Below are 19,837 nucleotides of genomic sequence, written 5' to 3' on the forward strand. Positions count from 1 at the left end.
GGCCGGGTCACTGTGGGACGCAAATTGATAAAATACCCTGTGTGTGTGTGTGTGTGTGTGTGTGTGTGTGTGTTTGTCTTTTTCTGTGCAGCCACTTCCACACTGTGTTACCACCTTTACAGGCAGAATTTAACTAACATCTGGCGAGCACAACCTTCCCTCCGGAAATTCTGCAGCGTACAGATTATTGATTCATTTCATATAAAATACAATGATTTTGCTCTAAAGCGAGTGGAAATACGGAGACTCTCTCGTATCTGATATTTTCACTGAGTTGTCACCAGGGATCCCAGTCTGTCAGTTACATCAGTGATCATTCGAACAATAATTTGCCCCTTCTCTCTAAGTGAATATAAATACGCAGTCTTTTTTTTCCACCTTGGATGTTATTTTAGAGAATAATCCTTTGTCTTTTTTTTTAATTTCCACTGTACAGAAGATGATTCTTAGCCTGACTGTAGCCGCCGCCTTTGACAGCGTAGCATATGTCATGGTGAGTTACTCTTGTGTCTTCCACTAAACACACACGCAGTCTTTTTTTTGTTTTCAGCGGTTGTAAAAATGTAAAACCGTGCTGCTTTTCTTTCTCTGCCCAGGGTGAGTCCCAACCAGATGGATCACTTTGTGATTTCCAAGCCTGGTGGCTAACATATTTTGGTAAGAACAGTTTAATTGAGTGTTTATTGGTGCAGTTTGCATGACAAGCATGTGTAACAATAGACATCAAGCAAAGACATCAGATAAATATAAGGGGAGTTGTTTGTGCATTCAAGTGAGCTTTCCACTGTTGATCAAATAACTGCTACAACCCTGCTTTTCTGTATTAAAATAGATCCTTAAATCAGAAATATTCATTACTTAGAGATGCTTACTCATATGTTGGTAATCAGTGTGTTTTTTCTCAGTCATAATATGAATGGATATGTGCTTTTGTTGCATTTGGCATTGTGATTGTGGCTATTCTGTTTTATGCTATGGATTTAAAATTAATTCAGGGACTGTGTCATAGATAGCCAGATAAAATTCCGTTAATTTCCACCCAGCGCGTCCTACCCTGAGTTCTCCAAAAAAGGCAATATTCATTGTTGCTAACAAAGTGGTTAGGCCGGCTCAGCTTTTACAAGTATTCACACACAAATATGTGCCAAGTATGGGTGTGTAATATTTGCGACTGTGTTTTGTAGTCATTGGCCTGTTGCTACCTTTTTAGTGTACCTCCTTCAAACCAGAGGGCGGTACATTAAGAAGTGTATGAGGAGACGATTCTCCGCCAATGACAATACAGGACTTCTGATTTCATTTGTGACAACCGGGCACACCTCAAGGTTCTTAGTGTTCATTTGCTTCAGGATTCTCGGGTGTATTTGCTTTGCTTGCATTTGTTGCAATTAGCGTTGATTAGTTTAAAGATTCTTAGTTAGGACTGGCTGTTAATACGACGCTACACCAGGCTCGTTTTATTGGTCTCGCTGGCAGACACTCACCTACACGAACACACACGCGCGCGCAAACACACACTCAGATTGATGCAGGGTAATGGGCGGTGAGTTAGTGCTGCAGGGTTGGTGTGTGTCACCTTGGTTTATCATGAGGATCCTCGCGCTGAGGACAAACGGGCGCACATAAACACCAGCTGAACCGGCACTTTGTTCTGTAGCACAGCGTCGAGTCTGGCGGGAGCCGCAGAGCACAGCTCCGCTTTTAACTCCCACCAATAAAATTTTATGAAATGTGTTTGAAATAGAGGAAGGCGGTATCAGGGGCAGCAGCGGGACAGGAGGTGAAGCCGAGCTGTATGTTGTCCAGCTCGAGAAAACCTTTGGCTGCCTTCTGCTTATGTAAAATGCATTAGCTATTGCAGTGATAGTAATTTATTAAAATAATGACATAAACAGCCATTCTTCTTCTTTCTTGGCAATTGCACAGCAATCCCAAAGGTTCCCTAAATATAAGGGGAGCATGCGTAGTGGAAAATATATTTGTGTAAATGCGAAGCTGTCCTTCTAGACTCTTCCTCGTCTCTGTGTACACCCATTTTCCCGTGCTGCTGACTGTGCCTTCCTTCTCCTTTCTTTATATCTTCTTTCCATTGTTTTAACACTCGCCGTAGTCCACTCCGCCACCTCCACCCCTGATTACCCTGCCCCTCACTTTACTGCTCTTTTTTTCTCCCTCCCTCTCTAGTCTTATCTCCCTTCTGCTTTTCTACAGTTCATCATTATCTCTCTTTGAGCTCCCACCTCTCATCCATCACCCTAAGCTACAGGTTTCCCTCATATTACTGCTGAATGGGCCTTCATTTATCAAAAAGTGGAACACATGCACACACGCGCGCACACACGCTTCACTCTCTCGCTCTCTTTCATACATAGGTGTATGTTTGGACACACGTTTGCAGGTGCATGCTGTGTGGCAGCGAGCTGTGTTGTAATTTGACCTTGGTGTTTTTCTGTGTGTGCGTGTGTCTGTAGACTGGAGTGCCTTGGCTTGGGTTTGCCTTATCACACTAAACCTCTACCTCAACCTGGTCGGAGAAATAAGCACCAACAGATATGAAATGTAAGTAGGGAACTACTTAAGGATCTTTTTTATTTTATTTGTATAACTTCTTTTGATTTATCGTTTGGTTTGTTATGTCTTTAAATGTCCTTTTTTCTAACCTGCTTCACAAAATGTAAATGTATTCAAATTATAGTGTTTCAAGAGAGCAACGACAATTCCTCATATTGGAGAGGATGCAATCACTTGTTTATCACTTATCAAAGATGTCACTGATTGTATTTTTTTCTAATCTTGCCAGTTATTAATAATTTGATCAATTATTTAAATTTAACATAATCCGTTTATCCCTCGTGTGCATGAACAGTTCTTTTTCTTTCTCTCTGTGTCCACATTTGAATGTTTATTTGTGTCTTGTTTTGGGCTCTTCCTCCTTCGCGTGTGCCTTGTATGTCCATATGCATGTTTGGTCTGCCAGAGCATGTGTCTCCCCACAGAGCATTGACAGACCCCTCCTCCTCCTCCTTTTATGTTCCAGCCAGCCGACACTCTAATTGAAAAGGGAGTGAGTGTCAGCCGTTAAGTGCGTTCTAGTGTGTGTGTGTCTGTGTGTGTGGGCGCGCATACCCATCTTCACGCTTTGTGGCTCTATGTCTCTATGTTGCTGTCGCTCAAACTCCCATGAGCACTTTCCATGGCGCAAGTGTGAATTTGCCTGTGTGTGTGTGTGTAATATTTTTGCATTTTTAATGCCTAATGAAAGCTTTGTGAGAGAAATGCACAATCTGAAGGGGGGGAAAAAGATGCAACTATGCGTGCTACGTCAAGCCAAATTGTTAATGGGCGTATCCTGTTGATGTGTCTTGGTGGTCCAGAAAAAAAAGTCCCACCCTTGTGTGCGAGAGGGTGGGCCATTAAGATGTGTACGCCACCCACCACCACCCCCATGGGAGTTTTCCTGCATTGATTAGCAATACGCCAGACAATATAATGGTGGTATAACTCAAAAGGTGACGGTTTTATGGGTGCTGGCAAGGGGCAAACTTGGAGGCCAAAATGAGCTTGCTTCAGAGCCTTATCTGCTGCATACCTCTTATAAGTCCTGGGGGAGCAAAGTGGGAGGAGGATATATCTGTATATTTGCGGCTGGTCGCACATGATGTGAAGAGGGGGAAAAACACAGCGCTTTAATAGTAAGAGCGAAGCAAAGACGGCGTGTCAGTGGGGCTCTCGTGTGTTGACTCTGCGGAGAGAAGCTGCATGTGTTTAGGAGGCAGTATGTGGCTTTGCATCCATACGCAATTACGTCTCAGCCCCCCTAACCCAACCTCCCACCCTCTCGCTCTCGCACTCACATTCACAGGGACGACACAGCGCGATGGTTTATGAATGAACAAACTGCTAGAGGAGATGGAGAATGGAGGCCGGATGATCTAAGAATGATTGAAGTGGATGCAAGAGAGGATAGGAAGTGTGCACACGCGTTCATGTGTGTGTGTGTTTGTGTGTGTGTGTATGTGTGTGTGAATGTTTATGAGGATTTGAAGTAAGAATTCGCGCAAACCGAATGTGCTGGGCGATAGAAGCTAAAGGGGTGGGGGCGATAGAGGAGTGGTGTGAGGCAGTGAGAAATGAGATTGAGCCTCGAGAGAGATTTCTATATGAGCTCGTGCGTGTGTGTGTCTGCACACGTGTGGGTGTGTATGCAGGTGTGTGAAATGCAGCACGCATAGCAGTCCTGCTGTGCCTCATTAAGCCCATGTTGAGCGCAGCTCCGGACCTCGTCATCTCCCTCTCAAAGCATTGCAAGTGTGTGATGCGTGTGTTGCAGCGTGCATGCTGGTGCATGTGTGTTTGGGAGGGGTGGGGAGTGAGGGCTCTGTGAGCTCTCAGCATTGATTTTCTGACAAGCCCCCCCACATATGCACCAGTTGTCATGCCATACACTGGCAGCACCGATTTCACCGTTTGTATCCTCCCGCCTTGTCTTTCTTTGTTTTGTTGTTTTCTTTCTGGCCTCTTGCTTGCTTGTTTTCATCTTTCTCACACACTTCCTTCTCATGTTCGATCTAAAGACAAACTCTGTCTGGATCCATATATTTACTATGTCTCTCTCCCGCCTACTTTTCTGTTCTATTTAAACCAGCAGCCTTTCCTTTCTTCCTGCTCCTCCCACACACTCAGGGCTGTCCATCAGCAAGAGGGTCGGGGAGAGGGGAGCGTACAGTGCGCCCCAGTGAAATAGAGTGATAAAGTGTGTGTGTGTGGGTGTGTGTGTCACACAACTGGAGTGGGATTGAGCGTGTGTCAGCTGTGTCACCACTGCTCGATTGACCGTACTCGGAACAAGTCAGGGCAGGACTTCCACTCTATTGACCAGGCGACGCTGTACGCTCTATGAAGTATCGACTCCCACACAGACGCCGAAGACACTGGCGCACACACCTCATCTGGCACACACACGCTCAAAAGGCCGTCACCGTCACTGTTATCATTTTTCATCGATAGCCTGTATGAGGCTCTCCAGCCTCCTTAACCTCCTCCCTTTGAAAGCAGACTGTTTTTATAGTGCACAAACATATTTTAGGTACACAGTTACACTTAAATTGTCCATCCACTAGGATCCCCTTGAGTGAGAATCTGCATCCTGCTTGTGGTTTTGATGCAGGGATTTCCACTGAAAATCATCTTTTCCCCAACAGTTAAGCTAATTATGGTTTATATTACCATGAGTAATTGGCTGTCTGGCTGTTATAGACATTTGTCTGGACCTGAAAAATGACCCTAGTGTGAGTGCCAACAAAGGGATGAAGTGAAGAAGAAAAGAATTGATTTATTTATAAGCTTTTTTTTTTCCAGGGAAAAACCTGCCGAACCCTCTGTGCTCATAATGAAATAAATGTGTTCCTTTTATCAGGTTTTACCATCTGATGGCGTGGGGGGTACCTTTGGTCATGGCCTCGCTGCCGCTGTTCAACGGTTACTATGGCCCCGCAGGAGCCTGGTGGTGAGTACGCCCCAGCTAGAGTGTAGTTTTTGTGTTTTGTCAGCTAGTTACCGTGTATTTTCCATTAAATGTCTTTTCTTTCAAGGGAGGCCACAGCACTGGCCTCATTCCAACTCTAGATTTGCTTCAACCATTATAGGAGTTTATGTGCTTAAAATTGGCAATTATCAGCACATCTGATCACAGTGCAACACGTCCTCGTGCTCTCCGGTTCTTGTGGTAAATGGGAAAGGCATTATTTGTTTGGAGGGTTGTTAAAGGTGGTGAGGAAAAGTGGAAGAGGCCAAGGAGAGGAGGCGGTGGAATGAGAATTGGGACAGAGCCTTAATCTCCGGGCTCGGCTCTCTCTTTCCACTCTCGGCTTATTAATAGCTACAGCTGCACAGCTTCTCCCCTCTGCAGTCACACAAGTCTCTCTTCCGCTCACGCTCTCCCTTTTCCTTTGTAACCCCCTCATCGCTCTCTCTCTCTCTCTCTCTCTCTCTCTCTTCCCCCAGCTGGATCACAGACGATCACGTAGCCTGGAGATTTGGGATGTAAGTAGACCCTTTCAGCACCGCCATCAAAGCTTCCCCCACTGGGGGAGATGGGGAGGAGGAGGGAGGAGAAGGGCTGTCTCTGCGGGGAAATGTGAAGGGTTGCATGTCAGGGGAGCCTGCAGGGTTTTTTCCCCCTTGGTGCAAGGCCAAGAAGTGTGTGTGTGCGTGTGTGTGCGTGTGTGTGTGTGTGTGTGTGTGTGTGTGCGTGCGTGCGTGCGTGCGTGTGTGGATGTTCCTGTGTCTGCCTCTGCCTTGTCAGATTTAGGGGAGTTGCTACACTGTGTATTTAAGTGTTTAGGACGGCTATGAAGGATTATGCCTGTCTACTGCTTTCTGCAACTGGCCCTAAGTCTGCAAGGGCTCTGCCAATCTGCCGGTGCAGACACGTAAACACACACACACATACACACAACAACACTTTGCTATGAGCCAAGGTAATCGCGTTGCTGCTCGCAGCATCAGCAGGGAATCAATCTTTTTAAACAAATAAGCACACAAACGTATACACACACACAGAGGCAGACTCACTCAGACAAATACACACACGCACACATATATAGAGAACAACACATAGCTATCGGCTGTGCTAAACGAGCCCATGTCTCTTTTATCAGTGCTCCTCTGCTCCCCGGCTCTTTCTAGTTTTCCACGCTGTCGTGGCCCAGGGGGACGAGCCGCTCAGAGGATCAGGGAATCTTCATTAGCCTTAATTACATCAAACCAGACGAGAGATTAGAGGCCAAGGCAGCACCCGTCAACGGACAAAAACACATGCACTCACACACACACACAGCCTGCTGACACCTTGTGGGGGGCAGAGGCTGTAGCATTAAAGGTGAAAAGTGGAAAAGACGGGAGGGGTAACATACAGAGTCTAGTTGGACGGAGACAGGGAATTATTCAGCACGAGAAGGAAAGAGGATCGGCATTGCAGGACGGGAAGGAGAAGGGAGTCAGAGAAATAGATTGTCCTCGTGTCTGCCCACGCCCTGTAGTGCGTCTTCATCAGAGTTCAGCGAAGCGCACGGGCAGAACAGAGGAGGCAGGGAAGGTTTGATGGAGGAGGGGGTGTGCGAAAGGGAATGAAAAAGGAAGGAGAAAGCAAAGCGGAGGACAGGGCTGTGTGATGAAGGTGCAGAGTTTCAGGGCTTGAGTCAGCAATTGGAAGCACTCGAGCTTAGCTGAGTCAACGCTCTTAGAGGTCCCCCATCGGTGTGTGCCACGGGCCCCACTCAAGCATAAGGCTGAGAAATAACAGTGAAAATAACTTTGCAAGTGGAAGTTAATGGTTATGTGGTTGTTTTAGCTGCATTGCTTTACAGATGTTACAGAAGTCTGTGGATCTGATCAGTACTTTGGCTCAGATTTAAATATGCAAAAATGCGTGCAGATTTTCTTACAAAATGCATTTTTATACCTGTGATCATTGTTATATTCTTTTGCAGCACTGACGTTCTTCACTGCGGCAATGCAAGACTTTTTTTTATGCTGCCCATGTTTACTTACCATTTTGTCCACACCTGAGAAAGTGTGCATAAGGGCACTAAGAGTTAGCTTGGACTGGACACCTCATTTCTTTGCTTTTGGTCATCATGTGTTTCCAGTTATGTTTTTATTAGACATGCCCCTAAATTTGAACCTAGCCTATGTAGTAATTTCAGTAAATCTCCTATTATTATAAAGTGCTGTCACTGTCGGTTTTATATTGCAGTCTATGAGTTCGGATGTAACATAAGTGGGGGCTTGTCCGGGATTTGACCCATACCCATAGATCTCCTGACTGATTGATCTCCTGGCTCTTTACTTCAGTTCTAACATGAGGCTACCATTTGTGGTTTTAAATAACAACAATTTTAGCACTCACACGTAGATCTTATGCTTACTTCAAGTATGTAAAGGTCCAGGTAGGACAGAGCGATGTTAATTTGATGATCAGTGGGTAAATATGAGGCGCCATTTGAATTCAGTTTGCTGTCCATTTCTGTTGTGTTCACCCAATGACGCTGCACGCTTGGGTTGCCTTTAAGTCAAAGCACCTCTAGCTAGGCTGTAGATACCTTATGGCTTTTCCATTAGTGCATCAAGTGAGACCCGACCTTCACCCTGAACACACTTCTCCTCCTTCCCTGCTTCTAAGTCTCCACCTCTCTTTCTGTCTGTTAGGCCATCCTTTCTTGCGTAAGTGGTTGATCGTGATCTTTCACTGTGCGCTAGGATCTCCCGGGTCAAAGCTGACGGCTGCAGTTGATCATTAACCTGCATAGACGGGTCTCTACCATGCTCTCGTCTTCTAGCAGGCACTTCAATTAAGACTTCTTTCAACCGAGCCTCATTCTTCACTTCAGAGCCGTACTGGAGGGAAGGCCAGGCTAAGGCCGAGTGATTGAATTTGTGCACATCTGCGATGATCTTTCTTTCTGCCACTTTCAGGCAATCCACTCTTGCTCACTGTTGTCCTCTGAAAACCCCACTGTGGTTATCCGTATTTCTATCCATCTTTCCCTAGTCGATCTATCGGGTGCAACGAATTTCTGCTGTTCCTTTCATTCTCACTGCGACCTTATCCCTCTGCTTGCCTTTTAATCACCCAGAGCTTATTTCTTATTTCTGCTCTTTCTGGTCCTGAGCCGCAATCCGCAGTCATCTATCCACCTTTGCATCCTCTTCTCTATTCATCTCATCACTTTTATCATCCTCTGCCCACTCTGAATCTTCTCTCCCTCTGCTTTTACTTCTTTCTCTGTCTCTCGCCGTCTCCCTCCTGCTCTGACTCTCTCTCTCCGGGTAGTGCTCAGCTGTAGAGCACAGCGGACTCTAATGGCAGATCATTATCATGCTAATTAGAGCACTTTGTAGCTGCCGCCCGTCATTCTCTCCTCCTCACAGCCCCCCACACTATCGTTAAAAAGGCCATCCCTCCTTTTCCCCTCTCCACCAACCCACCCACCCCCCAAGCTCGTCTTTCCATCATTAACAGGACGTGCGCTGGCGTAATTGGACGCTGTTTATTCCGGAGAGCGGGTTATTAAATCACACCGGGGTGACGCTCGCACAGGTCTCCCCCTGAAACGCTTTCATCAGTGTCCCATGCCGTTATTGAACCTGCACAGATGCACACATGCAGATGCAGTCATACCAGCTTTCAAAGACAGGCAGTATCCTTTGTCTGCCGATGTTCCCTACAAGACATAAAGGCACATAAAGGAGCCTTTCCCTCAGCCTGTTTCCTGCATTGAAACAAACGCCTACTGTATCGGATTCCTCCTCCAATAAAAAGTTTAATTTAATAATGCTCAGTGAGTTTCTTTCGGTCCTCGGGCATGGAGGACAACCATGGGTGAGCACAAAATAGACAGACGAGTCAGTGTTTCGGTTTGGAGTTTGCATGTTCGTCCAGTGTCTGCGTGAGTTCTGTCTGAGTAATCTGGCTTCCTCCCACAGTGCAAAAACATACACATTAGGTTAATTTGTGATTCTAAATTGCCCATAGGTGTCATTGTGAATGGTCATCTGTATCTATGTGTTAGATTGCTAGCCTGTCCAGGGTGTACCCTGCCTCTCAGCTGGGGTTGTCTCCAGCCTTTCCACCACACTGAATTTGATAAGCAGAGGAAAATGCATGGATGGGTGAATTATTGGATGTTTGGATTCTGCATTTGCCTATGCCAAGGACTTTGATGATCTCTGTTGGACATTCATCCATTTTATAAGTGTGTGTCTGTAAATTTAAGGGTCTGAGACAGACTCTTTGTTTTAATAGTCAGCTGAACCGTTTTGTCTTATCATGAGTGCTATAATTACTCTTGGTGGCCTTGTTCAGTACTGTCCAGTATGTTTTGCCTGTGTCAAGTGCAGGTGCAAGCCAGAAAGTTGTATTGAAAGTTGTATTTGCATGCATAGGACGACACAGGTGGGGGATTGGCCAGTCATATTTCATGTCTGCCCTTGAGACTTCTTTAGATATGAGGTAGGTGACAAACACAACAGTTGTGACTGCTCAGGGTTACCTAGACTGAAAAGACAAGTTGTGACCAGGAACCTGTATATCAAAGTGAGACAAAGACCTGTTTCACAATTACAGGGAGAGGTTGAAACTCCTCTGAGCTTCCCTCCCAAGAGGTTGCATAACATAAGACTGCCATTCCACCAAAAGTAATCACCTTCATTTCCCCTGCTCGTCTTGCTCGCTTTCATCCGCTCTGAAATACCTGACATATTATTCTCCCACACCTCCCCTTTATAAATTGCAACCCTTGTCCCATAGGAATGCCATGCATTTACAGCATTGTGACTTTGCTGGAATGATCTTTTGTTCTTCATCTACCTCTTGACTCAGTATGTAAAACTATATGGAGTGAGGTCCAGAGTTGCCTCGTCAGGTTTTTTTACAGTCTTTGGTGACTGTGTACATACTGTGTGCCCTTTACGCATCAGCTGTTTAGAATAATGCTTTCTAGTGTCAGCCAGCGAAACAGTCTCACCTGAACTGGTTATGGAAAAAGTACTGATAAACTCTAACCTTTAATTTCTTTTTTTTTAGCTTAAGTTTTTACCTGTTAAGTTGATATAATCAGCTTCTTAACAAACAACTGCCTATTTAAATTCCTTCTTATAGGGGCCTACATTATTATAAGAGTAATGTGCCTGTCTGCTTGGTGAATGCATGTCGTATATTCACGGCCCATTTGTTCTTTCTTGGTCGTTTCCCATCCTCTGAGAGAAATAGCTGCCTCCTCAGCTTGTAAATGCTCTTAAGTGTTTACCAGCAAGTCTTTAACTATATTTCCTTTTGGTGCTGAGCAAGTAGCAACGCAGTGGACTTCAAGACATTTTTTTCCAAAAATGCAACACATCTGCAAGTAAAACTGGTGGCCAACAGCTAAAATTGAACTGCAGAGCTCTGTAAAGTTAAGGAAAGCAGCACAGAGGTGGTCATTTGCTGTAGCTTCTTTCCTCCAAGCGATGTCGTTTACTTTATCATAATGTTTTTACATGGTCATGTCATAAATGTATGTTATATACATTTGTAAGTTGGTGTATACACTCATATTGATAACGCTGCCTAGAATGAAAAAAATGTATCTGTAGTAGAGCTGGGCGATATATCGAGTTTTTAAAAAATATCGATATATTTTTATACGAGATATAAGATGTGACAATATCTTTTATATCGATATAGTCTATGTTACGTTATAACTATGCTTGTGGAGCCGCAAGTTTGCCTCTCTTTCGTCCACTTTTGTCTTTACGCAACGTTACTCGGCCTCGCCCCTCCTTCACTGAATACAACTCCCCCTCCTCCCCCATCGCTTCACCTGCAGGAAACGACAAGATGGACACGGCAAATCTCCGTTAATGAGTTACTGCGCATCGACCCGTGCGTGGGGCTGGACGCCGTCAACGTGTTAGCTAGCTAACCACGCTAACGAGCTAACCACGCTAACGCCATGCAGCCCAGAGGCGCTGCACAGCCTAAAATCCTTTCATTTTCTCAAAAGTTGACAGCGCGCCTTATGTATGAATTCTGGTCGTGCTTGATAGCTGCGAACCGATTTTATGTGGTACACAGCGCTCAGCAATCTGTCAAAAAATGTTTTAGTACGACTTTGGTAAGCTACGGAGCTGCACCGCTTGATGGACTGTCAGAGCATTACGGCTACCGAGGAGCCTCGCGGAGTGATACGTACTGTGCTTCAACGTAATATTACCCTACTGTGTATAAGGACCATAAATGGCACCTGTTAAGAGACGTGGTTAAGAAGAGGATTTCAAACTCAATGCTGTCAGTCACAGAGTAGAAGTTGGGAACAGAGCAGCTGTGAAATCTGTCTTTGTTACTATGCTCAGCGTCTTTTAGTTTACATTTTGACTGCACAATTGTGAGCTTTTTGTTATGCACAAAAACAACATTGTTTTCTTTTATTTATGGAGCATTATTATTTAATAAATGCTCATAATTTATTTTTGAGTAAATTTTATGTACATCTGCTCTATGTTAATAAAAGTGCCTGTGTGACATCTGGGACACAGCTTTGACTAAGAACTCTCTTTTTGTTCTTACTTTATGGCTTTAAAAAAAAAAAAATCGAGATATATATCTTATATCGCCATCTAGGTAAAAAATATCGAGATATGAATTTTGGGTCATATCGCCCAGCCCTAATCTGTAGGCAGATCATGAGCAATGATTTTATGCGACACGCCAGCTAAACATAAGCTTTTATTTAAGTCTGGACTAAATCCTATAGCAACAGGACACGTGGCTTGCTTTTGTGTTTTCCTAAGGTGTGAATTCCTTAAGAATACATAAGAGTATATCACAGTAATCATAACTTTTGATATTGTTCATGTGATTTCATGTCACACTTTCTACAACTGAAGCAAGGAGGCTAAAGAAACAACCTCCACTGACAAAACAGCAAAAATGATCTTTTAATAATGTTTCACGTTTGGAGTTTTGTTATTGATCTGTTACGCCTGTGCTTTGCAGATGGTACGTGCCTCTTTTCGGCCTCATCTTCCTGATGATCTTCTGCTACGCCAGGATCATCTGCGTGGCCAATAAGAGAGTGAGTACTCAATATACGTCTATTTCAAGACAACTTCGCCGAACGTGACGGCGCTGTGAGCTTTTAAAACCTGGCATTAGTGGAACTGCTCTGTGGGTGTACTGATGGGGTGGGGGTGTAAATGTTCTCACTGAAGTACAGATATAAGATAAAATTCCCCAAAACACTATGCGCTATGAAACGATCCTATCCTGTTGATCAAAAGTCATGTAAAGGATAAATGTGGTTTGTGGAGATTTGAGAATGTGTGGCATATACTTAGCAAAAGTACATGAATTCAGACAACTAGACACATTTAAACAATTGTGATAATTTCATAGTTTGCTTTCGTTTTCATTTTCGCTTCCAGTGCATTTGGAAAAGGTAATAATAGTTGTTTGAATGTCAAGCAGCTCTTTAAGGAAGAGAAATGACTACAGGTCAAAACTGCTGAGATACAGTTTACAAGAAGCTTGCAATATTGTTTAGAGGTAGCAAGGAATAATCTCATCTAACTTTTTGAGTGAGAAATGTGTTTCGTGATGCATTTCTGGGGACTTTTTTCATACTGGAGTAACGGTGTCATAAAATGTCGTCCTGGTTCTATACTTAAAGTAATTTATCAAGCAAGAATACCTTTCTTTCACTTGGTGCAGCTGCTACATTGTGCCAATTTCTGCTTTTTTATTCATTTTAAATTGGTTTTTAAACTGATGCTTCGACAAAACATAAAATATAATGGCTTTGATTTATTAATTATGCTAACATTTACTTGGTCCAACTACTAGAATATGAGGATTTTATGCTTCTCTAATTTTTGTGTGACTCTAAATTGTCTACTTTGGCTAATTGGAATTGATGTTTGGGCAAATAAACTGTCTGAATTGATATAATTGTGGACTTTCAGTTCTTGTGTGATGGGCATTTTTTACCGTATTCAATATTTTGTACTGCAATCCATTAAATTGTGCAGGAAATCAGATAAGTTCATTTACCACTTAGTTGATGTGCTCACCATGGTAGCTTGTAGTTTTCATTGTAGCTCTTCATTGTGCTTGGTGCTGTAGGAGCCCACAAAGTTCGCATAGCTGCCATTCCCCTGATCTGATGACACCCCACACTGTGGCTGCTGGAACAGCGACGGTAGATTTGCGTTGCCACAGTATGCTCGTGAGCGTTTGACGTGAAGGGAGGACGAGGCCAAAGCCTCATCAGACTCACAGTCGTTGTGTTGCTGTTGAATGTTAGCATTCATTGCTTGGGCTGCACAGGGAACGGTGGAGTGAGAGAGATTCTGCAGATAGCCAGGCTGCAGGAAGACGACAACGGAGACAGACAGCAGGTAGCTGAGAGGCAGGGAACGGGAAAGAGACTACACTCTTTTATCACGCCTGCGATAAAGAGAATGAATGAATGTCGCTGGTTTCCAACCTGCATCTCATAACTCATTCAGCTCACAGTATTCAGCTATCACTCCCTCTACCTCTTGTCTCTATATCTGTTTCGCACCTTCCTTATTCTGAATCCCTTTTTTGCATTCATTTGTCACTCTCTCTCTCTCTCTCTCTCTCTCTCTGTGTTCCCGCTCATTTTCTCTTCCCCCCCTTTTCCTTTCCCCCTCCACGTCTGTCTCCCCCTTTCACTCTGCCGTTTTGCTTTCTCTGTCGTATTTATGAAGAGCTCAAGCCTTATCTCTTTTCAGCTGCAGGCTGTCTCACTTGAAAGAATTTCAAAAGCTTTGAAAGCAGGGTAGGTGGCGACGCTATGGAGAAAGGGATAGAGGCGAATAGGCTGAGTGAGGAGAGGTGGGATGTTAGCTGGACGGAGAAGTTTTTCCACCTTCCGATTTCCCCGAGGCAGATGGGCGTGGCGAGGGAGGGGGTTCCAAGTCCTTTACACCCAGATTGTTTAAAAAAACAAAACAAAACAAAAAAAAAAGAAACAGGACACATTCTGAGTGGCTGTGCGAGCTCATAATAACTGGAGGGATTTGAAGGCTAATGAGTCATTTCGGGCCACACAGAGAGCTCTGGGAGTGTGTTTGTTTTACAGATGCAATTTGTACATGTCCACTCCCTTCCTTCCAGCCCTCACCCCTCAACACGCCACTAGCATAACCGCTTCCCTTCCAGTAGCGTGGCTTAAGAGAGACTGCAACGAAAGCCGGGTATGTGGAGACCTGGCCAAAGCCTAATGATATTGCCACTTATTATCAGCGTTTGTTGATTTTGATGGATAGCGGTGCTCAGCTGGGCAGCAGAGGGCTGCTGTGGAAACAAGTTGAATCTAATGACCAAACGGCTGTCCTTTTTTTTTTTTTTTTTTTATCCCCGCACTGCACAAACACCACGGTCACGCATAGATTTACAATGACAATCACGTCAGCACCGAGAAACCATGGCAACATTGAGTTAATAAATAGCAGAATAGAAGAGCTGTTAGTGCATGTTGTTCATGCTGCCTTTTTGTTCATGCGTATGAAGCTCGCACAGGGCCTCCAGAGATTTGTCTCTGATGTCTTGGGTTACATAAACCTTCTGGCTTCATACAGCCCCCTCCCTCCTATCCCACCATCGCCAATCCCCAGTCCTGTGCATGGTTGTGTGCATGTGTGTTCCTGCGCCTGCCTGTTGACATTTTCCATTCATTCCCCCGAGAGAGGACGCAGAGGAAGAGCGAAAACTATTCCCACGTTCTTTCCAAAGGCCTCGTGTCTGCCATGTTTGCTCCACTTCTTTTTTTCCCGACACTTTTTTCTAAACAAAATTCTCTTTTTTCGCTCCCCCACGCAACCCCCTCACACACACCCCTACCCTCCGCCTTGTTTTCTTCTTCCTCTGTCAAATTGTGTGCACTGAAGCTGATCAGGGGTTTTTTTTGCAAGATGCTGGGAGCTGTTTAAGAGCTCCCTTCTGCCTCTAAGCTGTGCGCTCGGTTGTGAATTGGGTAATTTTGCTGAGGCGTGTGAGAAGGTGGTGGGATTTTGCATTGATGTGGTAGTCAGTGTGATATTTGTTCAGGTTTCTCACTGCAGGCAATGACCTCTAAGCACAATGTCACTCCTCACTAGGAAAACCCATCTGATTAAAATTGTAAAATCACTGCAATTTTTCTTTTTTTCCCCTGCTTTTTAGCTGCCCTGACCTCTTTCTTCCTATTTTGTGTCTTTTCTGCACAGATGCAGTCATGGCTGGGAACTTTCAACCCAGAGCGAGAGAGGCGCAAGGTAATGGTCTGACCATCAAATTTCTTAGCACATACACGCACATGTACACGTATAAACACAGAATGTGAGGATTAGCGTGTCTGTAGGATTAGCTCTTGCCTTCACGCTGGGTAGGTGTCAAACACAGCAGGGAGCAATTTGACCTCTCAAATCTATTATTGTGTGAGCTCTTGTGTATGTGTATATAAATGTGTGCATGCACGTAAAGGTGTGTTTAAGCTTCATTTTTAAACGGAGCAGGAGATAGGTGTAAATCAAGACAGATTGAGAAGTGCGACATGAGGAGGAGGAGAAATAAGGGGAATAGAAAAAAGGAAAATTAATTGGGGAGAGGGTTAACCTAGCCTAGTCTGAAGGGGCACTTCACTGATTTTACACATTAGTGCTGGGTTATACGTGAACAGAACTATCTCGCGAAAGTAATTTTTCCGATCGAAGCAGGACTCAACGTGACTGGAGACATAACTTTATTTAAATGTGTAAACCACTACACAATGGAGCCACTGTTTAAATGTGAGGACAGTCAGTTCTGCAAGCTTCTCATAGTGTTGCCACAAAACACGAAATATTGCAGAAATTAAATAAAGGATGTAGGCAGGAAGGGTTTATGAAATAGCTGGTTGCATGATGGAAATCTAAGATGCTTGACCTGCACTTGAAAATTAAAAGCCTCTTGTCTCCGCTACTTTGATTTTTAACAATTTTCTCATCTCTTGTGAGACACAGAGTTTGGAAAAGCTGAACAAAAGTAGATTTCTTGAAAATCCTGGTGTTAGAAAGTGGATCGTTAAACAGGTTTTTGCCACGTCTTTTTACCTGGTTCATTGACTGCTCATGATGCATTGTACACCAGGAAGACTATAAAGCCTTACTTCTCCCTAACCAGGTGCTATTGAAACAATATGACTAATGCATAGTAGGAAAAACTAGCAGCAGCAATCCCTCGCACTCCCTCCGCCCTCCTCCTTGTTTGGTGTTGCCTCTCCGCCCAGCAGGGTGAGGTGTCGGAGGGCAGGTTAGGGTTAAGGTTATGTAGATGCTGCCCCTAAGTGGCAGACATAATTACTGCACGGTGAACTGGCGTAACCTTAAGCGGAGTCGCGTGTGCATGAATGTGTGACCACACACACATAAATGCACACACACACGGTCTTCATGTGGGCTAATTGCTATGTGTAGCACAGAGTGTAAATAAGTCAGCAGTGGTTTTTATCACACTCTCTTTCCTCGTATTTCTCTTTCCCGGTCACTCCGCTCATTTCCATCTGTTTTTTTTCCTCTCTCCCTGCCTTTCACTTCACGCTCTCTCTCTCTTTTTCTCCCTGTCTTTCTCTTTCTGCCTTTCTCACCCCCTCTCTCGCTGTCTCTCTCACTGTTGTGCTCATACCCAGCATGAATAAAGCAGCAAGCCAGGTTCATGGACATGAATATTTATGAGAGTTTATGCACGCGCTGCGATGCTTTAAAACAACAACAACAGCCTCCCAGATTGTGCTTGCCAAACCAGTGAGCTCCTGCTCATGTGTGTACGAGTGTGTAGCAGCAGGTGTAAACTAGAGAAAGCGATTCCTGCTGGGTGTCTGAAGACCGCTGGCTCTGGTGATTTCCATTCACTCTGCCACGTCTCCCTCCTTCTGTGCCTCACACATTCTCTGTTACTGTCACACGCACACATACACTCAAACCCCTAATGCCCTGTGTCCACACGCATTTCCCAACCCTTTTTTTTTTCCTCCCTGACTCAGCGCAGCATCATCCCCCCTCCCGCTGTCTGAGTGCATGTGCGTCTGCATCTGGCTGGAGTGGTGACGTACGTAACTAGCGCTGGCAGTTATCAGCGCTGTAAGTCACATGTTGTGACCCATCTGTGTGTGTGTGTATTTCTTGAGCAATTTGTTTGTGTTCATGCATGAGCACACATGATTGCCACAAGGTTTTGAAGCGGCACAGGTCAACGAGAGGATATTCGGATGACGGTTTTTCAGCACCCCTCACACATGCGCGCGTGCGCACCTTTAAATACATTTGCACAACTGCACACACAGCAGCTCAGTCCCGTCGGGTAGCAACAAAACTGGCTGAGCAAACAGCAAGTCGCTTGTTCGTTATCTTCTCAAGATGTTTGTTTACCGATCCACACAAGCTTTGCCTTGAGTAACAATGCAGTGGCCTCTACTTTTATGTCTATACAAGTGTGTGTGTGTGTGTGTGTGTGTGCGCATGCATGCACAACCTTGCAAACCACTGAGGGTACGCTCTATGTGTGTGTATTCTAATTGGTCTATCAACTTTTTATTTTATTCTTGGCCAGCAAAAGGGAATAGTATGCGGTTTTTCTCTTAAGGGCTCTCAGTAGGACGTTTGACTTTTTGACAAAACACACATGCCTCCTTTTTTTAAGGGATCAGCTGTCCAGCTGTTAAACGATCAGCAGTGATATACAAATATATGGCTGGAACACAATATTACTAAAGCAGTTCTTCCTCTTGTGTTACGTTATCGATGCCCTGCCACCAGACATCTCTATATTTAAACGCACAGGGTGTCTAAAAGGATTCCCCACCAGCTTCACTTACCAAAGTCGCTATTTAATAAGTCAGGCTTATCAAATTAATGGTAGTAAAATGAATATAAGTGAAATAACTTTCAAAGAAGATGAAGCAGTTCACAGAAGAGGAAAAAAGCAGACAGTGGCACAAGTCAAATTAAAGAGCTAATTAATTTAATTATTTTTAAAATGTATAATAAAGTTCATACATAGATAATGACAGCATGCATACTAATGCATGCTAATCTAACACAGATATCATAATGTATTTTTGACGACTGCCTTGTAATAGCCTAAATATTGCAGAATCACTGTATCGTGATATGTTAGATATGGTGAGCATCATACGTGATGCAGCATGCAAAAGCCGGCCAAAGACACAGACCAAGAATCCCCACTGTGCTCAAAAGCAGCCAAGCAATGACACAGTCATTAACAACCGGGCTTTCCAACTTCCACTGCTCTATTTTAAATGTTAGTTATCTCAAAAGTATGTCCTGTCTTAAACGTTTTTTTATGCACAAGCTGCAAATAAATGATGCAATATTTTGATCCAAACCCTCATCCAGCAAACCTCTCAGCTGCGAGGGGAAAACCCAGAGCTCAGCACAGCCACACACACACACATGCACGCACACCTGAGGGTTTGAGCTGGCCAGTTCGCCGGCAAAATTTACCGATAGTGATGCTGGTGACTTTTCTGTGTTCAGCCTACGGCGATGAAGCTGTGTGGATTGTAATCAGTCGCCGTTTTCTTGTAAACCTAGCCAAGTTTTTTTTTTTTTTTTTATCAGAAGTGTAATCAGTTACGAATGAATGCACAACAAAGGAGTGTCTGTTTGCATCATTACTAAACCACAGTAATTCAAAGAATCGGCAACGTTTGACATCTTCAAGGTAAAAATAATCAGCAAAAGAGCACTTTCGGGACTTCTCAGCCATGTTGGCTTAAAAGTTGTAACTGAAAGTCTGAAATACTGCAGCAGATGCTGCTGCTGCGCCTTATGTGGTACAGCTTTTTAAGGAGAAACATTTTCCATCTATTATGTTATTCAGTTTTAGTTCCTGAATTTTACTCCCAAAAATCCTTTAAAAAGTCCTTGAATTTAATGCTAAAGTGCCCTCAGTAAACCCGATCCTCTTATTTTTAGAGGAAGTTTTTCCTGAGACGAGCGCTAGCCCGGTGAGTGCTGTGCTTGGTGGTGGAGGGGATGGGTCGCTCCCGATTGCTGTCTGTAATCTAGCGTGTGTCATTAACGTTGGGACCGCTGCGCCCTCTTCACATAATTACGGTTTCATTCCCCCCTCTGCTTCCCAAGCAGCGCAGGGGCCTCTGACACTGGAGGACTGTGATTAAAAACACGAGGCAGCGGAGGCACTTTACCCACACTCTTCCTGTTTCTCTTCAACCCTTCTGCACCCTTTCCTTGGCTCACTGAAATTCCTCAAATGCCTGTTTCTACGCCTCAC

At 44.3% G+C, this 19,837-nt stretch overlaps 1 protein-coding gene across 2 annotated transcripts in view; it reads left to right on the forward strand.

The window, feature by feature from the left end:
* si:dkey-100n23.5 (cyclic AMP receptor-like protein A) overlaps positions 1-19,837 on the forward strand; it is a 52,495-nt gene that overhangs the window by 7,504 nt on the left and 25,154 nt on the right. For both annotated transcript variants that reach the window (XM_042221838.1, XM_005935103.3), the window contains exons 4-10: positions 437-493; positions 597-657; positions 2,472-2,559; positions 5,417-5,506; positions 6,004-6,042; positions 12,536-12,614; positions 15,772-15,819. In XM_042221838.1, coding sequence (XP_042077772.1) covers positions 437-493; positions 597-657; positions 2,472-2,559; positions 5,417-5,506; positions 6,004-6,042; positions 12,536-12,614; positions 15,772-15,819 — 462 coding nt within the window. The remainder of the gene's footprint in view (positions 1-436; positions 494-596; positions 658-2,471; positions 2,560-5,416; positions 5,507-6,003; positions 6,043-12,535; positions 12,615-15,771; positions 15,820-19,837) is intronic.

This window comes from Haplochromis burtoni, unplaced genomic scaffold (genome assembly GCF_018398535.1).
Source record: "Haplochromis burtoni strain Fernald_Lab_line unplaced genomic scaffold, NCSU_Asbu1 Contig_75, whole genome shotgun sequence".
NCBI lineage: Eukaryota > Metazoa > Chordata > Actinopteri > Cichliformes > Cichlidae > Haplochromis > Haplochromis burtoni.